Source organism: Chelonoidis abingdonii, chromosome 11 (assembly GCF_003597395.2).
Source record: "Chelonoidis abingdonii isolate Lonesome George chromosome 11, CheloAbing_2.0, whole genome shotgun sequence".
Lineage (NCBI taxonomy): Eukaryota > Metazoa > Chordata > Testudines > Testudinidae > Chelonoidis > Chelonoidis abingdonii.
The window spans coordinates 38,412,065-38,430,636 of record NC_133779.1 but is presented as its reverse complement, the minus strand read 5'-3'; the positions used below and the strand labels follow the sequence as shown (position 1 = coordinate 38,430,636).

Below are 18,572 nucleotides of genomic sequence, written 5' to 3'. Positions count from 1 at the left end.
AGTACCCCCAGTAAGATGGGGCTTTCAGGGGCTTCCAATCAGGGCAGTAGAGGGAGGCAGGGGAGACCCAGGAGACGCATGCTGGATGGCGTCAGGTCCTAGTATTTCCTACCATTGACGGTCCCTTTGACGTAGCCTCGCAAGGGTGTGGCTCCCCCGCCGGGGAAGCAGCAACAAACCGTCCCCCTACGGGAAGAAGAGGACGGAGGTACTCTTGGTATGGCGAAGGAACAAGTGCATGCTGGGAGTCAGCTCGCCCTCCGCCCCACTCCCTTCCATCCGGCCGTAGTCACATGAGTGCGGCTGCCCTGTTGGCCTGGCAAAGAGGCAGTCGGGCAAAATGCACGGAGAGGCCGGGGAAAGCGGGACAATAGTGTGTGTTAGGAGGATCCTGAGTCTGCGTCCTGCTAGATCTCATGCGAGAGGCAGGGGGACCGCGAGTGAGACGCGCGCGAGGGATGGTAGGAGGCAGAACGGCCGAAGGTGAGGCCAAAGAGAAGAGACGAGGTCTATTCGCTTTCCCGTTCTTGCAATACAGCCGGCTTAGCTCGTGTGGAACCCGGCTTTCCCGCCTCTTAGGTCGCAGGGAGGGCGAGGGTGTGCACAGGGTCCTGCGTGAATGGACATTCCTCCTCTGTCCTCTCTTCTCTTTCTCCCCCGTCTCTGCTTTCGGCCGGATCCCACTAGCCAGGGTCCGTGGAACCAGGGATGGTGCGCTCGCAGGCAGGAGATCCAATTTTTTTTTTTTTTATTTTTTTTATTTTTTTTTTTTTTCTCACTTTCTCTCCGGAGCGCGGGCTGGGAGGAACAGGCCGGGTGTAGGGGTCGCGGTGGGACCCTGCCCAAACGCAGAGGCCGGCAGGAAGCGTGCCTGCGCCGACGATTGCGCCTCGAGTCCATCGCCAGGCAGGCGAGAGGGGGGGTGCCTGCTTGGGCCTCGCCCCGCTGCTGGGCCCTGCGAGGCGCACTAAGGCCGATGGGGGAAAATTAGAAAATAGGGAAAGCGCTTCACCACATTTGCGTGTACATTCCTTCGCGGCAGTGGGCCATGCTAATCTTCGTCTCGTGTATCATGTTCCACATTAGTACCTTATTGTGCTTAGCCTGGACAGCAAGCAGCAGGGGTGTGGATCGCCTAATTTATTAATAACCAAGAGGGCGCCAGAGAAGATAGGGGCCTTTCATCATGAGCGAAGAGGGAGGCAGGGGAACGCCAATGGGAGGCCCCCCGGGCTGAGCCCCTCCCCGCGGGCCCCATAGCGGGCGGGGCCGCTCCCAACCCCCAGGGGACCCACTGCCCCCCGCAGGGCTCCTGCCCCAAGGGGGAGCCTAGTGACCCCCCGTCACCTTCCCGGGGACCCCCGGGTGTGAGCCTCCTGGGGGCAGCCCTCGAGTCCCTCCCCGCTTAGAGAAACCGCAGCGATTCCCCTCCGGCTCACAGCCCCCAGGCCCCGCTGCCGGGCGTCGCGTTCCCCCCGCAAAGCGGCACTGAGCCACCCACCCCAAGGGAAACTCCCCCTGAGAGGCCCAGCAGCCTCTTTCCTCCTGTCCTCCCACCCCACCAGAAGGGCTAAACTCAGGCGGTCGGAGCCGCAGCAGAGCTCTTCCCGAGTGCCTTCCTCGCGGGAAGAAAGTAGCCTCTCTCGCTGGAGCTCCTGCAGGGGAGTGAGGCCTTCAGGTTCTTGCCTTTGCAAGTGTGCACGGTAACCGCCCGGCACCGCCACCCCCGAGGATCAGGATGTCGGAGAACCAGCCCAATGCGAACAATCACCCCATGAACCACAATGGGGGTGGTGGGGCCGCCGGTGGAAACAATCGAGGGGTACGGAACCCCAACCTCAACCAGAACCCCCTGATTAATGTGCGCGATCGCCTCTTCCATGCCCTTTTCTTCAAGATGGCTGTAACCTATGCACGCCTCTTCCCACCCTCGTTCCGCCGCATCTTCGAGTTCTTCGTCCTTCTCAAGGTGAGGGGCAGGGCTACGTATGTATAAAATGGAGCGACTTTCTCCATCCACTCTTCACCCCCCAGTGCAGTTCAATCAAGTTGCTGCCAAACAATTCTTACCCCCAGGAAAGATTTGCAGCTACCCTAGGATCAGCCACCTAACTCCACCTATACTAGCCACAGATACTTTCCCACTAGGCAGGTGTATTTTTCTATTCGTTAGGAAGGGATGAACCCTTGTGATTGTTATTATACACTGCAGCTGGGAGCATGCTTCTGAGTCTTGGGCCTGGTCTACGCTGGGGGGGAGGGAAGAGGTGTCGATGTAAGATACATTGACTTCAGCTACCCTATTCCCATAACTGAAGTTGTGTATCTTATTTTGACTTAGCTCCTGTCCTCATGGTGCGGGATCGATGGCCACGGCTCCCCTGTCGACTCCGCTTCCGCTGCTTGCCCTGGTGGAGTTCTGGAGTCGACGGAAGCACGTTCGGGGATTGATATATCGCGTCTAGATGAGATGCGTTATATTGATCCCCAATAGATAGATCACTACCTGCTGATCCGGCAGGTAGTCTGGATGTACCCTTGGTGGACAGATGTGTTAGCTCTGCTCAAGCTAGGCATCATAGGCCAGGGCATAGTCTAGCTACCCAAATACAAACCTGCCCAACCCTCTAGATCTGAACTCAGGTGGTTAGTCTCTATGCTGCAGTATCCACACTGCTTTTTTTAGCATGCTAGCTAGAGTAGTGTTAGTGTGCGTCTGTCTACTTGGGCTCAGAGGCCCGCTTTGAGCAGCAGTATAGGTGTACCCTTTAGGGTCCCTTTAATAAATTGAAAGGCTTGTTAGGGCATTTTCCTGTGTTCTTACATTCATAGAATCGTGGCAGTTAGAAGTGGAGAAGTCCTGTAGATTCAGTCTGCTTCCCTGCTGATGCAGCATTGTCTCTTACAGTCTGTGCTTCTGTGCTTTGTTTTAGTTTTTAATGACTCGACACAGTGGCTGCCAGCATTCCCCAGGAGAGCTACTGGCTTAACTGTCATAGTCTAACCATGTATGAGGAAAAGGAATAATTCAACAAATCTCAGACTAAATAGTCTCTCTCCCGAAATGCCTCCATATTTCTCTCTCTGGTCAAAAGCTTGAGTGAATAGATTATAAAACCTTATATCAGTTTGGGAGTCTTCCCTTGTGCTGCTGAGATTCTATTGTGTCCTCTTGTTAACAGTTCCTAGATTTAAACTTTTGACTTATTCTAACAAAGTGGTTTATTGAAGCCAGAGGAATGGGAAACACTGTCTATCATTTTATCAAAGTTAAATCTGGAAGGAATATTCCTGGATGTATACACATGATTTTTTTTTCCTCCTCAGTATAACACCCAAGTATAATACTCCTCAGTATAACACCATCAAAATAGGATGGTGCATCTCATTGAGCTCCACGGTACAGGATACAGATTTGGGGGGGGGGCCTTTGGTCTGTGAAGACCTCTTAGCAATGGTGCACTGGATAGCCTCTGTGCTTGGCAGTGGGGTAGTCCATTCTTCATATCTAGGTCACTGATTCTAGTCCATCCTAGACTGGTAGGCTAACACGTACTGCCTTCTGATGGATTATGCAGGCAATGAGAAGTAATTTGGTGTTTTCAACCTGGTTTCTGGAAAGACAGTTGTGGATAGAAATAGGTGTTGTCCATATTAGGGAAAAGGGGAGGGGAGGTGAGTTTATCATGTGTTAGAAAACACTGCTTACCTGAGCCTGCTACGTGTGAAAACTACAAACTACTTTGTTCTCTTGTCTGCATTTTTTAGTACCTTTACGCAACCACAGCTGGTATTGATTGGTCTCCCTTATGGGCAGTCTCTGCAGGGAGGCCGCAGTTTAAATAGGCCATAGATGCTGAACTCCTCTCACTCCTAGAAGTTGCAGATCGGAAATGAACATGTTAGTGAGATCTGGGAAGGGGTGTTCTGTTACTATTTATGCTCGTGTGTTTCACCAGTACTAATTTTACATAATTTCACAAAAAGTGATTCGTTTCTAAGAGACAACAATATACTTACATTATAGTAGCATTAATCACTTAAAAGAAGGAAACAAATGGTCAGGACAGTATTCTCAAATATAAAACAATGCCTATTTCATCATAACAGAATGACCTTGATGTCATTAAGTGTACCTTAATAGTACACTTTCACTCAGCATCTTTAGTTTTTCTTGGAAATGGCCAGGCTTTTTAACTTTCACTTTTCTATAACTAAGTGAATGCATGCTTCAAAACTTGAAATGGGATGGGACTAGCAGACTACGCTGAATAAGTTGTAGCCAAGCTAGTAGTGTCTGTTGCAGAGCTCTGGGTAGCTGAATTAGCCATGCATACCTGTGCAGAACAGCCTACTTTTACCTTAGGAGTGAGTTTAAAAAGAAGTCTTAAATTGTCAGGTAGAAAACAGGGACTCTGGGGGAAGTGGCATACGTAAGAGTGCTTTAACTAATTGACCAGATGTCAAGCAGATGCCCTTTTGAAGTACGGACATGGTGTGATGCTGGCTGTCTCTAGAGTGCTAAACAGTCTGGGTATAGATCTAAGCCATGATCCTGCCATTTATTGTGATGGGGTGAATTCTTGTACTGCCTTAAGTAGGGCTCCTTCAATTGCTGAGGTTTCAATGCATGTATTGAGTTGCAGAGCCAGTGTCTAGGTGAGCTTTTGTACGTATTAACTTCTGCCTTATCTATTGATCCCTCGTAGCTGAAGATGTCTTCGTACAGCTTCTTAATCAAATCTGCGGTGTAGCTGCCTAGCTTTGCCAGTCTGTTTACTCCTGCAGAGGAGGTCAAGGATAATGAGTAGCTAGAACTAGTTGTTACCCAATGATCAAGCACTTTAAGGAAGTTGAAGAACGAACAACCCCTAAAACTCAGCCCTAGTTCTGTATTCTAGATGCTCACCATTCTTGGTGGAGACCTGCACTTCAAGCTATTGCATATATTTGTTAACATCAGCCATGATTGTTCCTCAAAATAAGGTGGTAAAAATCCATTAGGCTGTAGTGGTATCACATTCTTCTGCTAAGTATCAGGGTAGCTGTGTTAGTCTGGATCCACAAAAATGACAAGAGGTCCGATGACACCTTAAAGACAGATTTATTTGAGCATAAGATTTCGTGGGTAAAACACCCACTTCTTCAGATGCACCTACAAAAGTGGGTTTTTTACCCACAAAAGCTTGTGCCCAAATAAATCTGTTAGTCTTTAAGGTGCCTAGTTATTTCTTGTTGATTAATACTGACATTAGTCCCCTTGAGTGAAAACTGAAACCCTCTATAGTTTCAGTATAATGTGGTTCACTGAAAAGTACCCTGTTGAGAAATGGTAGTTTAGTATTACTAATCTACAGTGAACATGCAGGGAATAAGAGGAATTTTAGACTGGAGGACTTCTTGCATCTGTGCTGCATAATGGCGTGTTCAAAGTGCATGGCATTCATATTAAGACCATAGATCATTTTAGGATCTAGCTAGGATTACTGTCTGTAAAATCAAGAGCTGAGATTCTTTCTGATGCTAGCTGTCTAAGGTGTTTGGGGGTGAAAGATTCTGCCTGGGGATCATGGAGGGCAGGAGCCGTGTTGTCTGTTAAGTTGAAAATCTGATTACTGAAGGTTGTAGAATATCCAGAGAGATTGCTCGGTGCGCTCACTTGCATGTCAGCCCCAAGAACGCTGCTTCGATTAATTTTCAGTCATTTTATTGCCACATTATGATGTCGAAGCTCATGCAGAATGTTTTGGTTCTGAATATAGGGCTGGTGACATGGTAGTAGCAGGGTTTAATGCTATTGCTCTCCTTTTCTGATTTGGTGAGAGGTTGCGTGTCTTGAGGCTATTTGTGCCTCTTATGCCTCATAAAGTTCTGCAGTCTTTCATATGCTTTAATGGGAAGAATTTGTTATTCCTAATAGTTTGAGGAAGTATTTTGTATGGTGAAGAGAAAATTCTGTTTCAGTTTCTCCTCCATCAAAATGATTGAGCTAGGCCTTTTTTGTGAAATAAAACATCCGTTTCAGCAAACAAGATACGCTAACTATTACGTCATTCCAGTTATCATGATCCTGCTTCAATCCATATGTGATTTTAACAGCTATTTAGTACAGACAGAAACCAAAGCATTATACCAGCGTATTTTGTTCTGTGCTTTCCAGCAGGACACCCATTGTGCTTCACACCAATGTTGGTGTCTGAGGTCTGAGCACAAACTAAAAGGTTTGAGCAAGTCTTGTGGCTGGGTGAAGTTGTGTGCGCTTTCTTTGATGTGTTTTTCCTCTCACTATTAGTTATCTTTACACCCAAAGGCCCCAGTTGGGATTGGGTCCCCATCCTGCAGGGTGGAGACAACCTCTGTTCTGGAGAGTTCGGTCTTATTCTTGATTTAGTAATGTCTCTTTCCAATCTAATGCTAGTACCTACCTGACTGAACAGAGACTGGGCCCTGGTCTGCACTTAAAATTTAGGTTGGCATTCTACTTGTGTAAAATCCACACCGCTGTACGACATAGTTGTGGTGTTTTAACTTTCAGTATAGACACAGCTAAGTCAGTGGAAGATGCTTCTGTTTACCTATCTCCTGTCACTCGGGGAGGTGGTGTTTCTATACTTAACTGAAAAAACCCTGACATAGTGTAGATACAGCCTACCCTGACAGGGTTATGCTAGTATAGGTAAGGCTTTGTGATTATGCTGGTATGGTCCACGCAGCAGCGCAGTCGTAGCTTGCCTGTAGGCATCTCTTGACTCTTTCTGAGGGTACGTCTACACTGCACGATTATTTCGAATTAGCTTAAACCGATATTACAAAACAGATCTAATAAAATTGGTTTAGCGCGTCCACAGTGGGATCACGAAATCGATTGTTTGCGTCCATGGTCCAAAGCTACCATCGATTTCAGGAGCGGTGCACTGTGGGTAGCTGTTCCTCAGCTATCCCATAGTTCCCACTTCCGGGTTAAGCACAGTGCCTGATTGGGCGAAACATTAGCCCAGGTGCTGCTGGTACAGCCTCACCCCCCTTTGTGAAGGCCACAGACAACCTTTGGTGCCTTTTTCCAGAGTGCATTGAGCAAACGCCATAGCATCAGCAATCATGGACCTCGAGATCACAAACGGTATCCTTGACCATTGTCAACCTCGCGTACTCTCTGCCAGCAGCATTTCAGTACACAGGAGGTGACATTTGACAACGTCAAGGAAATTATTTATTTTAATTCTCTTTAACGTGCTGGGGGGGGGGAAGGACTGACGAGCTTTCCGTGAAACACGCAAGACACGTGATTAGCTACAGACATTGGCGCTCAGCTCAAGAATGCAAATAGTTTTCAGAGACGCTGTGGAGACTCGGTAAGCTGTAGCCTCATTATCCTCTCCCTTCCTCCATGAGCATCCGTTTGATCTCTGGCTCCCTTACGGTTGTCACGCACCGCTGTGTATCTGGATTCATTTTCAAAACACTTTGGCTTTTCCTGTCTTTAGCAGCTCTATAACAGAATTTTCTCGCCATACAGCAATCAATCTAGATTCCCGTAAGGTTAATGAAGGAGCTACTTTTGCATTTGAACTGCACGCCACCGTCTGACCAGGAGCTGACACGTGAAAGCAGGAAATGTCATTCTAAGAGGTCTTGGGGCTTTTTCCTGTTACCGGCACTCACGCATCGCGAGTTCGGATTGCGGACCAGAAAGCGGTCAGTGGGTGCATGTGGGAATACCTCTAGGAGGCCAATTAATGTGATTTCCATTCCACACAACCTATCCGAGTTATCACTTTCGAATTTAGCGCTACTCCTCTCGTCTGGGAGGAGTTCCGAAATCGATTTTAAGGAGCCGTTTAACTCGATATTAATGACGACGTCGTGTGAACGGGTACAGCGTTAAATCGGTATATCGGCCATTAAACCGATTTAAAGTCGCAGTGTAGACCTGGCCTAACATTTCTTTACTGAGCTCAAGTTGCCTTTCCTATTTGTTCAGTTAACGTAGTAACAAATCAAAGGAATGCTTGTTTGAAGTGAACTTTGCCAGTCTAGATCTCGGGTTACTAAAGAGAATATATTGGCTTTCTAAAATAGAGAGAATTCAATGGAAAGAAAACTGCAAATGATCTGGAAATACTCTCTAAAGCTGAAGCTGTACCATTTGCAGGTCTTGTATAAATGAAACCAATAGGTTCATCCTCTAAAGATCATTAAGGCCCTGCCTATGCTGAGATCTGCAGCCATGCTCTAACTACTCAAGAAGCCCACTTGTTTTAAACATGACTCTCTAGAAAGGTTTGGAGGGTATGGTAGAATCTCTCTGTAAACAAAACTAAAGTGACCCCTACCTTTCCCCTTAATTTTGGTTTCCTTCAACAGTGGACATGTAGGATTAGAGAGACTGTCTTTCATTATCCATGCAGTGAATTCTCCCAGTAGCTAGCAGCCTAGGTGAATGAAGTTCAGGAAGAATCTGGTTAAGCTAGAGAAGATAAGACCTGCCTTTTCATATAGGTCTTATATGGGACTAAAAATCCTCTGCCTGAAAACCCAACATGCAGTCCTTGTGACGCCATTGCTGTTGGCAAAGGCTGAAATGATATCCTGTGTCACATTTGCTAACACTATCCACTGATGTTATAGAACGGGGTAGGCAACCTATGCCGAAGGCGGCACACGAGCTGATTTTCAGTGGCACTCTCACTGCCTAGGTCCTGGCCACCAGTCCGGGAGGGCTCTGTATTTTAATTTAATTTCAAATGAAGCTTCTTAAGCATTTTTAAAACCTTATTTACTTTACATACAACAGTAGTTTAGTTATATATTATAGACTTATAGAAAGAGACCTTCTAAAAACGTTAAAATGTATTACTGGCACGCGAAACTTTAAATTAGAGTGAATAAATGAAAACTTGGCACACCACTTCTGAAAGGTTGCCTACCCCTGTTATAGAACGTAAGGAATATGCAGCCAGCATTTTGGGCCAAATCTTGGTCCCATTGAAGTCCATAGGAGCAGGATTTGTGTCTTGATGCGTATGGGTAGAGTCTGCTAACACATGGGAAATTTGAACAAGTTTCTGGTTATTTTTAAAATTAACATTTTACAATTTCAAATTTTATATAAACCAGTGCAAGATACAGATATACTTGTTTTATCTGGCCAACAGTCAAAAAGATTGCTTATGAAACATACTTTCCTACCTAATGCCAACCGTAAGGGTTTTATTTAAAAACAAAGAAATGGGCAAGAAACAATATTCAGGTTCAGAAACCTCAAGGCAATTGTAAAAAGATCAGAAATGTGACCTTCATAATTCAGTTAAATATACATATTTTGTGTGTGTGTGTATATACACACACACTGTGAAAACTTCATCATACAATCATTGCACTTAAATGGCAAAAAAGAAGAAAAAAAAAAGAAACATTCTCTCCTAGATATAATGTTCCATGATCCAATAACTAGCTTCTCATGTCTTCCTAACTCCAAGAGAGACAGGGTGGGTGAGGTTAATATCTTCTATTGTACCAACTTAGGTTGGTGAAAGAGACATGGTTTCGAGTTCCACAGAGCCCTTCCTTAGGTCATATCCTCGGACCAGCACAGCTACAACTCTGCAAACAACAATGAAAGATTCATAACCCTGAGCTGTTGGTGATTGGCTTATATCCTGTAAAATAAGGATTGAGGTACCTTATATGTTTTTACTCTAACTAGTGCCATATGTGAGAGAGCCTCTAACCAGTGTAACTGCAGATCTGTTTCTTAGCCACATAAATATCTATTCTTTTGGGGGTCTCACTGTGCTTTTTGCCTCAATGTCTTGAATTTTCACAGAAAGTTGCTTAAATCCTCTATTTTCCCCCCACCCCCATTTAGCCCTCTAATGATGATCTAGGGTCATAGGAAGGAATCTTCTGGTCCCCCTTGTTAATGGCTTGTAAGAGAGTATCAGTACCTAGCCCCAAGACCACTCCTTGTTTCCTCCCAATGTTTTGAGTTGCAGTTAGAATAGTGGGAGAACTTTCCTGGAAGGTGAGGGTGGGGGGGAGGGGGGTGTTTAGTGCCTCTTCTGGACATCTCCTCTCCCTGTCTTTGCATCAGCTGTAGAAGCATAATCAAAGTGAATCTGTCAGTCTCTCCTCAGTTGGCCTGTGTTTTGGAGCTGTAGGGACCTTAAAAATGGAACAAACAAGAAAAATATGACCATCAGATGATGTTTACAAAGAAATAGTAAAGGTTTGTAGCTGCAGGCTTCTGCCTCAGCCCTTGTTGGTTTGAAATGCCTGACTTCCCCACCTGGTCACTAATCCTTCCCACAGATCTTAGCGCTCTTTTTCAAATCCTGCTTCCTTCACCTCTGGTGATGTCAGGTGGCGGGGGCAGTGGTAGGAACTGCAGAGCTGGGGCTGTTGGAAGCCAGATTAAAATAAAACAGTCTTTAAGCTGGCAATTTTCCTGTAATGAATACAACACCACGCACCTTTCGTGTCCAAGGAATGTCCCCAGTTGGAGCATGTTTTTTTGGTGTAGTAGCTCTTTTGTGTTACCTGCTTTAATTTGGTACCAGCTCCCTGTTGATGGTCTCAGTGGCACCAAAATACAGTCTAAAGGGATTGGATGCCTTTTTTTTTATTTTTTACTTTCACAGAGGAAGTGCCCGGGGAATAGACTCAGCATTGTTTGCCTCGTGCCCTCCCTGGAGAAGGTGATCCCATGATGCAGAATTGCTGCTTAATATTGGGAAGGAACAGCCTTGTGGCTGGGTGTAGAGGCGTTTATAGATATTTTAAAGCTGGATCAGAAATTCAATCTCATGATTGCAGAGAAATGCTTGGAAATGTATACTGATTTGCACCTTACAGGCTCAAAGCCCCGAAGGCAAATAAGAACCCAAAGTATATTTTAACATCATGATTTTGGGGCAGGTCTGACTCATTATTTTTGAGTACTCTTTGCCTTGGCAATAATGAGTACTGTCTGATCTAGACATCAAACAATCCAGATACTTCTACTGTTGAGGGTTTTTTAGCTCCCTTACAATAAAAGCACACAGCTGAACAGCCAGCTAAGGAATAACACCACATTTAAACATCAGCCAAGCACCAAAGATAGTGTATCCCAGGAAGCCTGAATACAAACTTTGAGTGCATCCTGCATATGTAAGATACAGTAGGGGAGTTCGACCATGCCAGAAATCAGCCAGGCTAGTTGTATCTGGGAAGGTTTGTGTAGTGGGATAGCTATACTTGGTTCACAGTCATGTTCTTACAGGATTTGATTAATCCTGGGATACCATCCTCATTCCTTTCATTACGTTGTGTGGGCTAATGAAAATGTGCAGCATTTAGCACTCATCAAAGATGGTTTCTTAGTGAAACATATACCCCTAGCCCAATATGTTCACCCTAGTAAATTCTGGGACTTTGCTGTTAATGGATCATTATTAGATTAAAAACTGTAATTTAAAAAAATGTCCTTGTCTGCTCTAGTCAAAGCCCTGGTTTATTAAGGTCAAAAGCGTCTTTAAAAAAATTTAGCTTATTTTTCACTGTTTGGTGTTTTGTTTTGAGCTCCATTCAACATGGGGCATGAAAATAGGCTGGTCAGTTTCACTATTTAGTTCTTTCACTAGCACAATTCTGCAGTGTTTTCTACAAGTAGAAAGGAAATGGTTTTAAATTCAAACTCTGTCCTTGGAAACTTAAAAAAAAAAAAAAAAATCACAAGAGCTAACAGAAAAGTTTAGTGAAAGTCTTTGAAATAAGACCTAAAACTATCTGACTCTGTCCCTTTAAAACATTTCCAGTGACTGTCTCATGACTTGTGATATCTCCTGAGCAAAGGTTGCATGTTGGCACCAACCTGAGCAAGAATCTTGTCAATATTAAACTGAATTCTAGAGGCTTAGGAATAAATACATTAGAATTAATTACTAGAGTTACACTTCCTGGAACATTCTAGCCCAGTGGATTCATACAGTCTATTCTCTCCGCTGGAAACCAGTTTCTGGGTCAGACTGGAAAGTCTAGTAAGTGGTGGCTTGTTTGCCAACAAACAAGCATTTGAAAATAGCACAAGAGAGTGGAGTGAGGAGAGCCAAAGGTAAATGGGTGGTGTGCGTTTTCTGGAAGATAGGTTACTTTTGAGGAAAAGCGGGAAGTTAAACTTTGTGCTTCCCAGAGGTATCCAGGACAGTTTCTTTCTCTGAAACGGACCTCTGCTGCCATATTAGATGGCTATTACAACCCACTATCTGGTAACCATTATTGCCAACTCAGTTGCTAGTAACTGTTGTTGTGCCTCCTATTCAGAAAAGACTGGGTGCCTGATTATCTACTGCCCTGCCCCTTTGTGCAAGCATTTACACCAGTGCAAAAGGAATGTAAAATGCTACTATTTTGGGTCAGAATCTGGCCCAGGTTTTAACATTTTAGATCCCTGCAGCATGTGAACAAACCCAAACAATATACATACAAGGCTGCTGAAATACAGTTGCTTCTGGGATGGCAGCCACTCAGCACACATCACATTGTGCAACAAGTGTGTGAATGGGGAAACTTTGGTCAATGACACTAGGCCAATTTCTACTCCTATGAAAGGTATAATGAAGCCTCTTGAATATCCACCCACAGCAAACAGGCCTCAGCTTTACAAGGTGTGACAAGAGGCTGATGCAGGTTCATGGCAAAATACTCCCTGGATCTGCCTTGCTCAGCTGAAGAGGTGAACTGGTTCCAGGAACTTTGGCTGTTTAATATTTTGATGCTTAGACTGTCAAGACTGGGACGCTTCAAAGATCTAGGCTATTTCTGTGTCTGTTGGCCCAGACACATCCACGTATCTTACTGGTTAGCAAGAAACCTCTATAAAGCATGTGAGTTTGTAAAAGTAGCAGATTTAGAAGGAGCCAGCCTGTATTCATGATCTCTTCCTTGTTTCCTGCTGTTTCAGGCTCTGTTTGTGCTGTTCATCCTGGCTTACATTCACATCGCCTTCTCCCGTTCTCCCATTAACTGTCTGGAGCACGTGCGGGACAAGTGGCCGCGCGATGGAATCCTGCGGGTGGAAATACAACGCAACTCCAGCCGAGCCCCCATCTTCCTGCAGTTCTGCGAGGTGGAGAAATTCCCGGGAATGGTGATTGAGTCTATGCATGAGGAGGAGGAGGAGGAAGAGGAGGAAATGACTGTGGAGATGTTTGAAAACAGCTCCGTCAAGGTAAAGTTTTAGCCATTTGCTCCCTTGTTTCCATGTTCCCTGCAGGAACTTCATTTCACTGGCACCAAGCCAATCTGTATTCCTATGCCCCACCCTTAAATTTAAAAAGAACCTCTGACATCTCCAAATGCCGCCTCAAGCAGAAACTTGTGTGACTAGAGTGGCCTTGGGACATACAATGGAGGCCAGTAAATTCCATCTCCATTGACCCAGTGAGAGATGTGATTTCTAGAGCTGAAGGCCCATTGTGGAAAATGCCCCGTGCCAGCCAGCCCTTTCCCATTTGTTGCATCACTTCTTTTGCAAGCACTGAAAAGTGCATTTGAAAATGGTGGGCAGGAGGGAGTTTGTTCAGAAGCAGACCGTGCATGAAGTGCCATTAGGCATTCCTGGGGCTGCGCTATTGCATAGCTTGACTCAGATGCACAGGTGTCTGAAATTTTCCTGAGCAGCAGCAATAACATTTTCTGCTTCTCCTTGGATTCCCCCTTACCATGGAGTGATGTGCGCATCTGTTTGCGATAAGTGCTGTCCTCTTCCAGCACATCATGTGTGTGTGTGAGGGTAATGTGATCTCCCAAACTCAGACCAATAAAGCCTTTATCCCACGTCATCATGTATTTCCCCTGTGTCATATATTACAGCAAAACTATTTTTAGGTATGTTTTAGAGGTTTTAAAATCACTGTGTTGGGATTATTGTTTGCACCTCCCTGTCTGTAAAGCCTGGTGATGTTAAGTGCCATGAGTATAGGGCCCAGAGGGGAAAAGAAATGAAAACAAACAAATGGAAAATATCACCTCCAAAATAGCCTTTCTGTACCTAAAAACGCCTCTGCTTTAAAGTCTGAAACCATGGTCCCTGTCAGAGCTAGAGAGGAGTGCTGAGTCCCATGGGAAATCTTGTAACTGGGCAGTGGGTCTTTGGGCCCTTTAAACCAGAGAGCTGTATGCAGGTCATACGCCCGTTTCTAGTCATGTGTCCAAGGGGAACTTGCATTATCAGGTAGGGGACCAGAGAGGAGATACTCAGGGGAAGGGGAAGGGCTCTCTGAAGCTGTGTGGCAGAAGTCCTGAGAGGAAGACACCATCAGGAGCTGGTTGTGGGGGAAACCTCAACAGGGAGGCTTGTGAAAGGCCTGGAAGAAAAGAGCTATAGGGCAGTGAGAAAGGTTTGGGTGGTGGCAACTTGCTCTGAATCTTTGTTAACAGAGAGCCCTGTGAAGAGAACTGGAGCTGTGCCTTTGTTTGCAACGTGACTTCCCCTTCCCCAGCTGATGGGTCAGCTCGCCAGCTTGCACGTCCCGTTTCCAGTGGTAGAAAGCTCTGGTTTTTTTTTTAATCTGCTGGGCTACAACACACCAGACTGAAAAGCTGTGATATTTTTAGGCACAGAAAAGCTACTGTTAGCCCTGGACTGAATCTTAGCCTTTCCAGGGTAGGGCTAGCTTTAGAGGGGGAAATCAACACATAAAGGGATGGGAGAGAAATATTCCCTTTGGTGGGTTCAGATAAAAATATGGAAGCTGTTTGAAGCTCCAAAGGGATTTGGAGTGGTAGAATAAAACTTGGGGTGGTAGATTATGGTGACGCAGCCATAAATATATAGATAAATACAATGTACCTGTGCAGTTCATGGCATTTCTTCAGTTCAGCAGTTGGCTATCACATCCACATAGCTGGCTCACATACATGAATGCTAGTAACTAAATACAGGCTCTGTAACTTCACTCCCCTTACCCTCCTGGCTTTTAAAATCTTTAATCTGTGGGGCCCTTCACTTTGGGATCTCCTAGTCCGCTGTTCTGGTTTACTGGTGCAGCCACCTCAGGTTCAGAAATGTGATAAGCAATGATTTTGTGCTGCCTTATCAACAGTTTGTTTGTCTATGGTCGAGCAGGCTGTCAACATCATGCAGCTCGTTCTGTCCTTGAAGTCTACTGGGACTCTGTGACGTGTAAGAGGGTAATTACCCTGAACACATCAGGCTGGCGTAGTCCCACAAGAACCCTACGTCCAGCTCCAAACAGGACGCATTTCTCCCCATGCTTCCACCATTTCTTGTCAGTCCAAAGCTCTGTTTGTTTTAAGGTGTGACTATAAACGCTTGCAAAGGTTGGGTTTTATGTCTCTTTCCTCCTCATGTTTCAGTGTTTGACTTGTTAACTGGATGGGGTAGGGGCTTGCAAGCCCAGAATCGAAATAACCACTAATGCTACTTTCATTCCAATGGTTTTTCAACAGTTTGAACTGGACATTGAGCCCAAGGTGTTTCTCAAGCCACCCCGGGCAAGCAGCACTGAGACACTGACCCAGGTGACCCAGAACGAAAGCCAGGAGTTCTCGTTTAGCGAGGCGACCACTAAAGGTATGCAGCCTCTGAGTGAGACTGTGTCCGAGTTTGAGATGCTAGCCAGAGCAGGTAAAGACAACTTACACTGGTATCCATGTTCCCTCCTCCCCTTTGACCTGTGTATCCTCCCTTTCACTCCTCTTGGCTTCTCGAGGCACTAGCATAACAACCTTCAGTGTTTTCCAGATGTCCCCCTTGCCTTCGAATGATGTGAAACTGACAAATACTGACTTTGATTCTGCAGAACTTTGCTCTTTGGCTGGTGGGCTGGGGAGGGAGCAGGCTTGTGCTGTGAAGTCTGCTGAAATCTCTTGTTGCCAGTAATATCTGGATTGTTATGCTGATCCTCCAGCTGTGGCAGGCCACACTGATAAAGCATCACAAGAGTGGTTATACTAGAACAAACTGTTACGTTTGGTATCATGTCTTTGACAGTAGCCAATGCCAGATGGGCCAAAAGAAGATGAACCAAACTCCGCTTCACCTCTTCCCCCATAATTCACCTGAGCAACTGTTGTCTTTTTATCCTCTAGGGGAGTGCAAGAAAGTCCCAAGGGAGGAGGGGTGGTGGTGGAATCAGTAAATCTAATTTATAATTCATATTCTTAATAGTACTAGTAAGGATTTTCTGATCCTTTGTCCAGGAATAGCTAACTGGTCTTGAAAGTATTTGTACTGATCCACTGATCTTAACCCTGGCAGACTACAAGGGATGGAGACGCTAGAATCACATCATTCAGAATACCATCTTGCTTTTATCTTCCCTACTTCAATTGCAACGTGATTTTAGCAGCTAATATTGTACACCTTTTAGAAAGAGTTATCCTTTAAACTGTGATTCAAGGCAGTTGCATGGTATAATGCTTTGGTTTCTGTCTGTACTAGATAGCTGTTAAAATCACATATGGGTTGAAGTAGGATCATGATAACTGGAATGACTTAATAGTTAGCGTATCTTGTTTGCTGAAACGGATGTTTTATTTCACTGGAAAACTGGGATTCTTTGCTTTCCAGCAGTCTAAACTGTTCCTTCTAGCTATGAAGGATTATGAGCACTAACATTGAAATGTTCACTGTTCCCTTGATCTTGCAGTATTTTATTTGGTGCTGGTCCAGGATTGATTTAGTCCTGAACTTAAGTTGGTGATTAGGGGGTCATGACACGGCTTAGACTTGGGAATGAAATATGTATTGTGTCTATCACAGAGGGTTTTTGTTTTATTTTTGTTTTTTTGGGTGCAATATCATCGAGGCCTGTGCAAAACTCCCCCAAATTATCTGTAGTGTACACTAAATAGGCTCTTCTGCTTTTGCTGAGTTCTTAATGGAAATGATCCGACAGGAGGAGAGGAGAGAGAAATTAATAGGTGGTGCGGTCGCACTTGGTTATTACTCTGTAGAGAAGTGATCTTACCTTCTCCAGTTGAAAGGAAACGGTTCCCAACTTTTAATCTTTGTGTAAGATGCATTGAAATAAATGGATATAGATGCTTTCATGATCTAAATGAAAGCAGTTCTTGTGATGAGATTTAAACCCTTTGTCTGTGTTTGCAAACTGGTAGCAGTTGGGCTGCCAGTGAAAACGGAAAAGTAAAACTGACCAGTCTGCTTTCATTACCTACTGGGTAATAACAAGTGGGAAGCTGCACATCTCTTCCATAATGTGTTGCTGGTAACTCAGGAAAGGAAGTTGCATTTCTTTTTTAATCTGTGTTCCTTAAAAATATTTTCATCATGGGAAGCCTGTCTCTTTTGGCCTGCCTCCTTTAGGAAGGAAGGGGAAGGAATACTCTGACACTGTTCAGAAAAATCCTCTTTAAATGGGTTGGCTGCTCCTTAACAGGGGATTTTTCTGGTCTTGGGGCTGTCACAGCAGACAGTGTCTACTTCAAACTCTCATTTAAGCAGGCAGTCATAACAATCATCATAAAGGGATGTGAAAGGGCTTTTTTCTTCCTTAATTCTGCTTATTGCTCCTGCCTCTGGTTTTGGCCTTTCTGGAAGCAGCAGCAGTTCCTGTCTCCTCAGACGTTCTAACTCTAGAGAAGTTAGTTGACTGTGGTTAGAACCAGCAGGCCCAACTGCAGCTGTGAGACCCAGGGAAACTTCAGAGCAGGAAAATGTTCTTTGAAGAAGACAGTTTTGAACAACGCGTTTAAGCTTCTTTTTGCATCCGAAATATACATTTATAATTAATGTAACGGAGGCACGTGGTATTGATCTTAAAGCACCGAGTTGGCATACGCTGTTGAGTTGATTCAAGTTTGCACGAGTTAACCTTTGGGACAAGCAAATGTGACAGCTATATGTATACCTTGTCCTTCCAAGAAAGCAGAGTAGTTTTGTCCCGTGGGGGAGGGGGGGTCTGCTTTGGTGTCTACAAACCATTTGTTTGACCAGAAGATAAAAGTTCTTGTCCTGAATCAGGCTCCACAGAATTTACAAATTTTTGCCAAAAAACATCTTATATGGATTGATGTATTTTTGTTATCTGTTCTTTGGGGTGAGTCATTTAGCTGTAGAACACGGGATACAACCAGATCCACTTATATTAGCTGCCTCTGAATGCTTGAAACATTCAAGTGATCGGTTTTTGACAAAAATATTCTGTTAAAATAATAAGGCTGTATAGCATCTAGCACAAAAAACTTCAACCTGGGCAGCACTTCGCAGGGCCAAACAAATCCATATTTCCTGGCGTGAAGCCCTGTTAGGCCCATTGTAATCACGGGTTTATGTTCACAGTCTGCTGGGAAATCTTCAACAGCTGAAGGGGGCCCGCATCAAGAAGTCACTTGAGGACAGAGTAAGATTGAGAGGCTTCCATTCCTGCAGGCGCAGTGCCAGGAGCGCAAGCGTTCTGGAGCCAACCTGTAAATCACAGCAGATGTCTGCCATTGTAAATTGTTCAGCTTCTCACACTAAACACCAATTTGTCCTCTACCAGAAATCCATTCTGTTCCAGGTCCCAGGCCACCCCGGGCCCTGCCTCATTCTTGATAGGAAACCT

General features: G+C 45.0%; 1 protein-coding gene across 2 annotated transcripts in view; it reads left to right on the top strand.

Annotated features, from left to right (window-relative positions):
* The first annotated feature begins 1,319 nt into the window (after window positions 1-1,319).
* TMEM259 (transmembrane protein 259) overlaps window positions 1,320-18,572 on the top strand; it is a 29,855-nt gene continuing 12,602 nt past the window's right edge. The window contains exons 1-3 of one of the 2 annotated variants that reach the window (XM_032786490.2): window positions 1,320-1,969; window positions 12,944-13,210; window positions 15,454-15,577. In XM_032786490.2, the coding sequence (XP_032642381.1) occupies window positions 1,739-1,969; window positions 12,944-13,210; window positions 15,454-15,577 (622 nt within the window). In that variant the 5' untranslated portion in view covers window positions 1,320-1,738. Of the gene's footprint in view, window positions 1,970-12,943; window positions 13,211-15,453; window positions 15,632-18,572 lie in introns of both variants that reach the window. The other variant, XM_032786418.2, reaches the window with a different exon arrangement.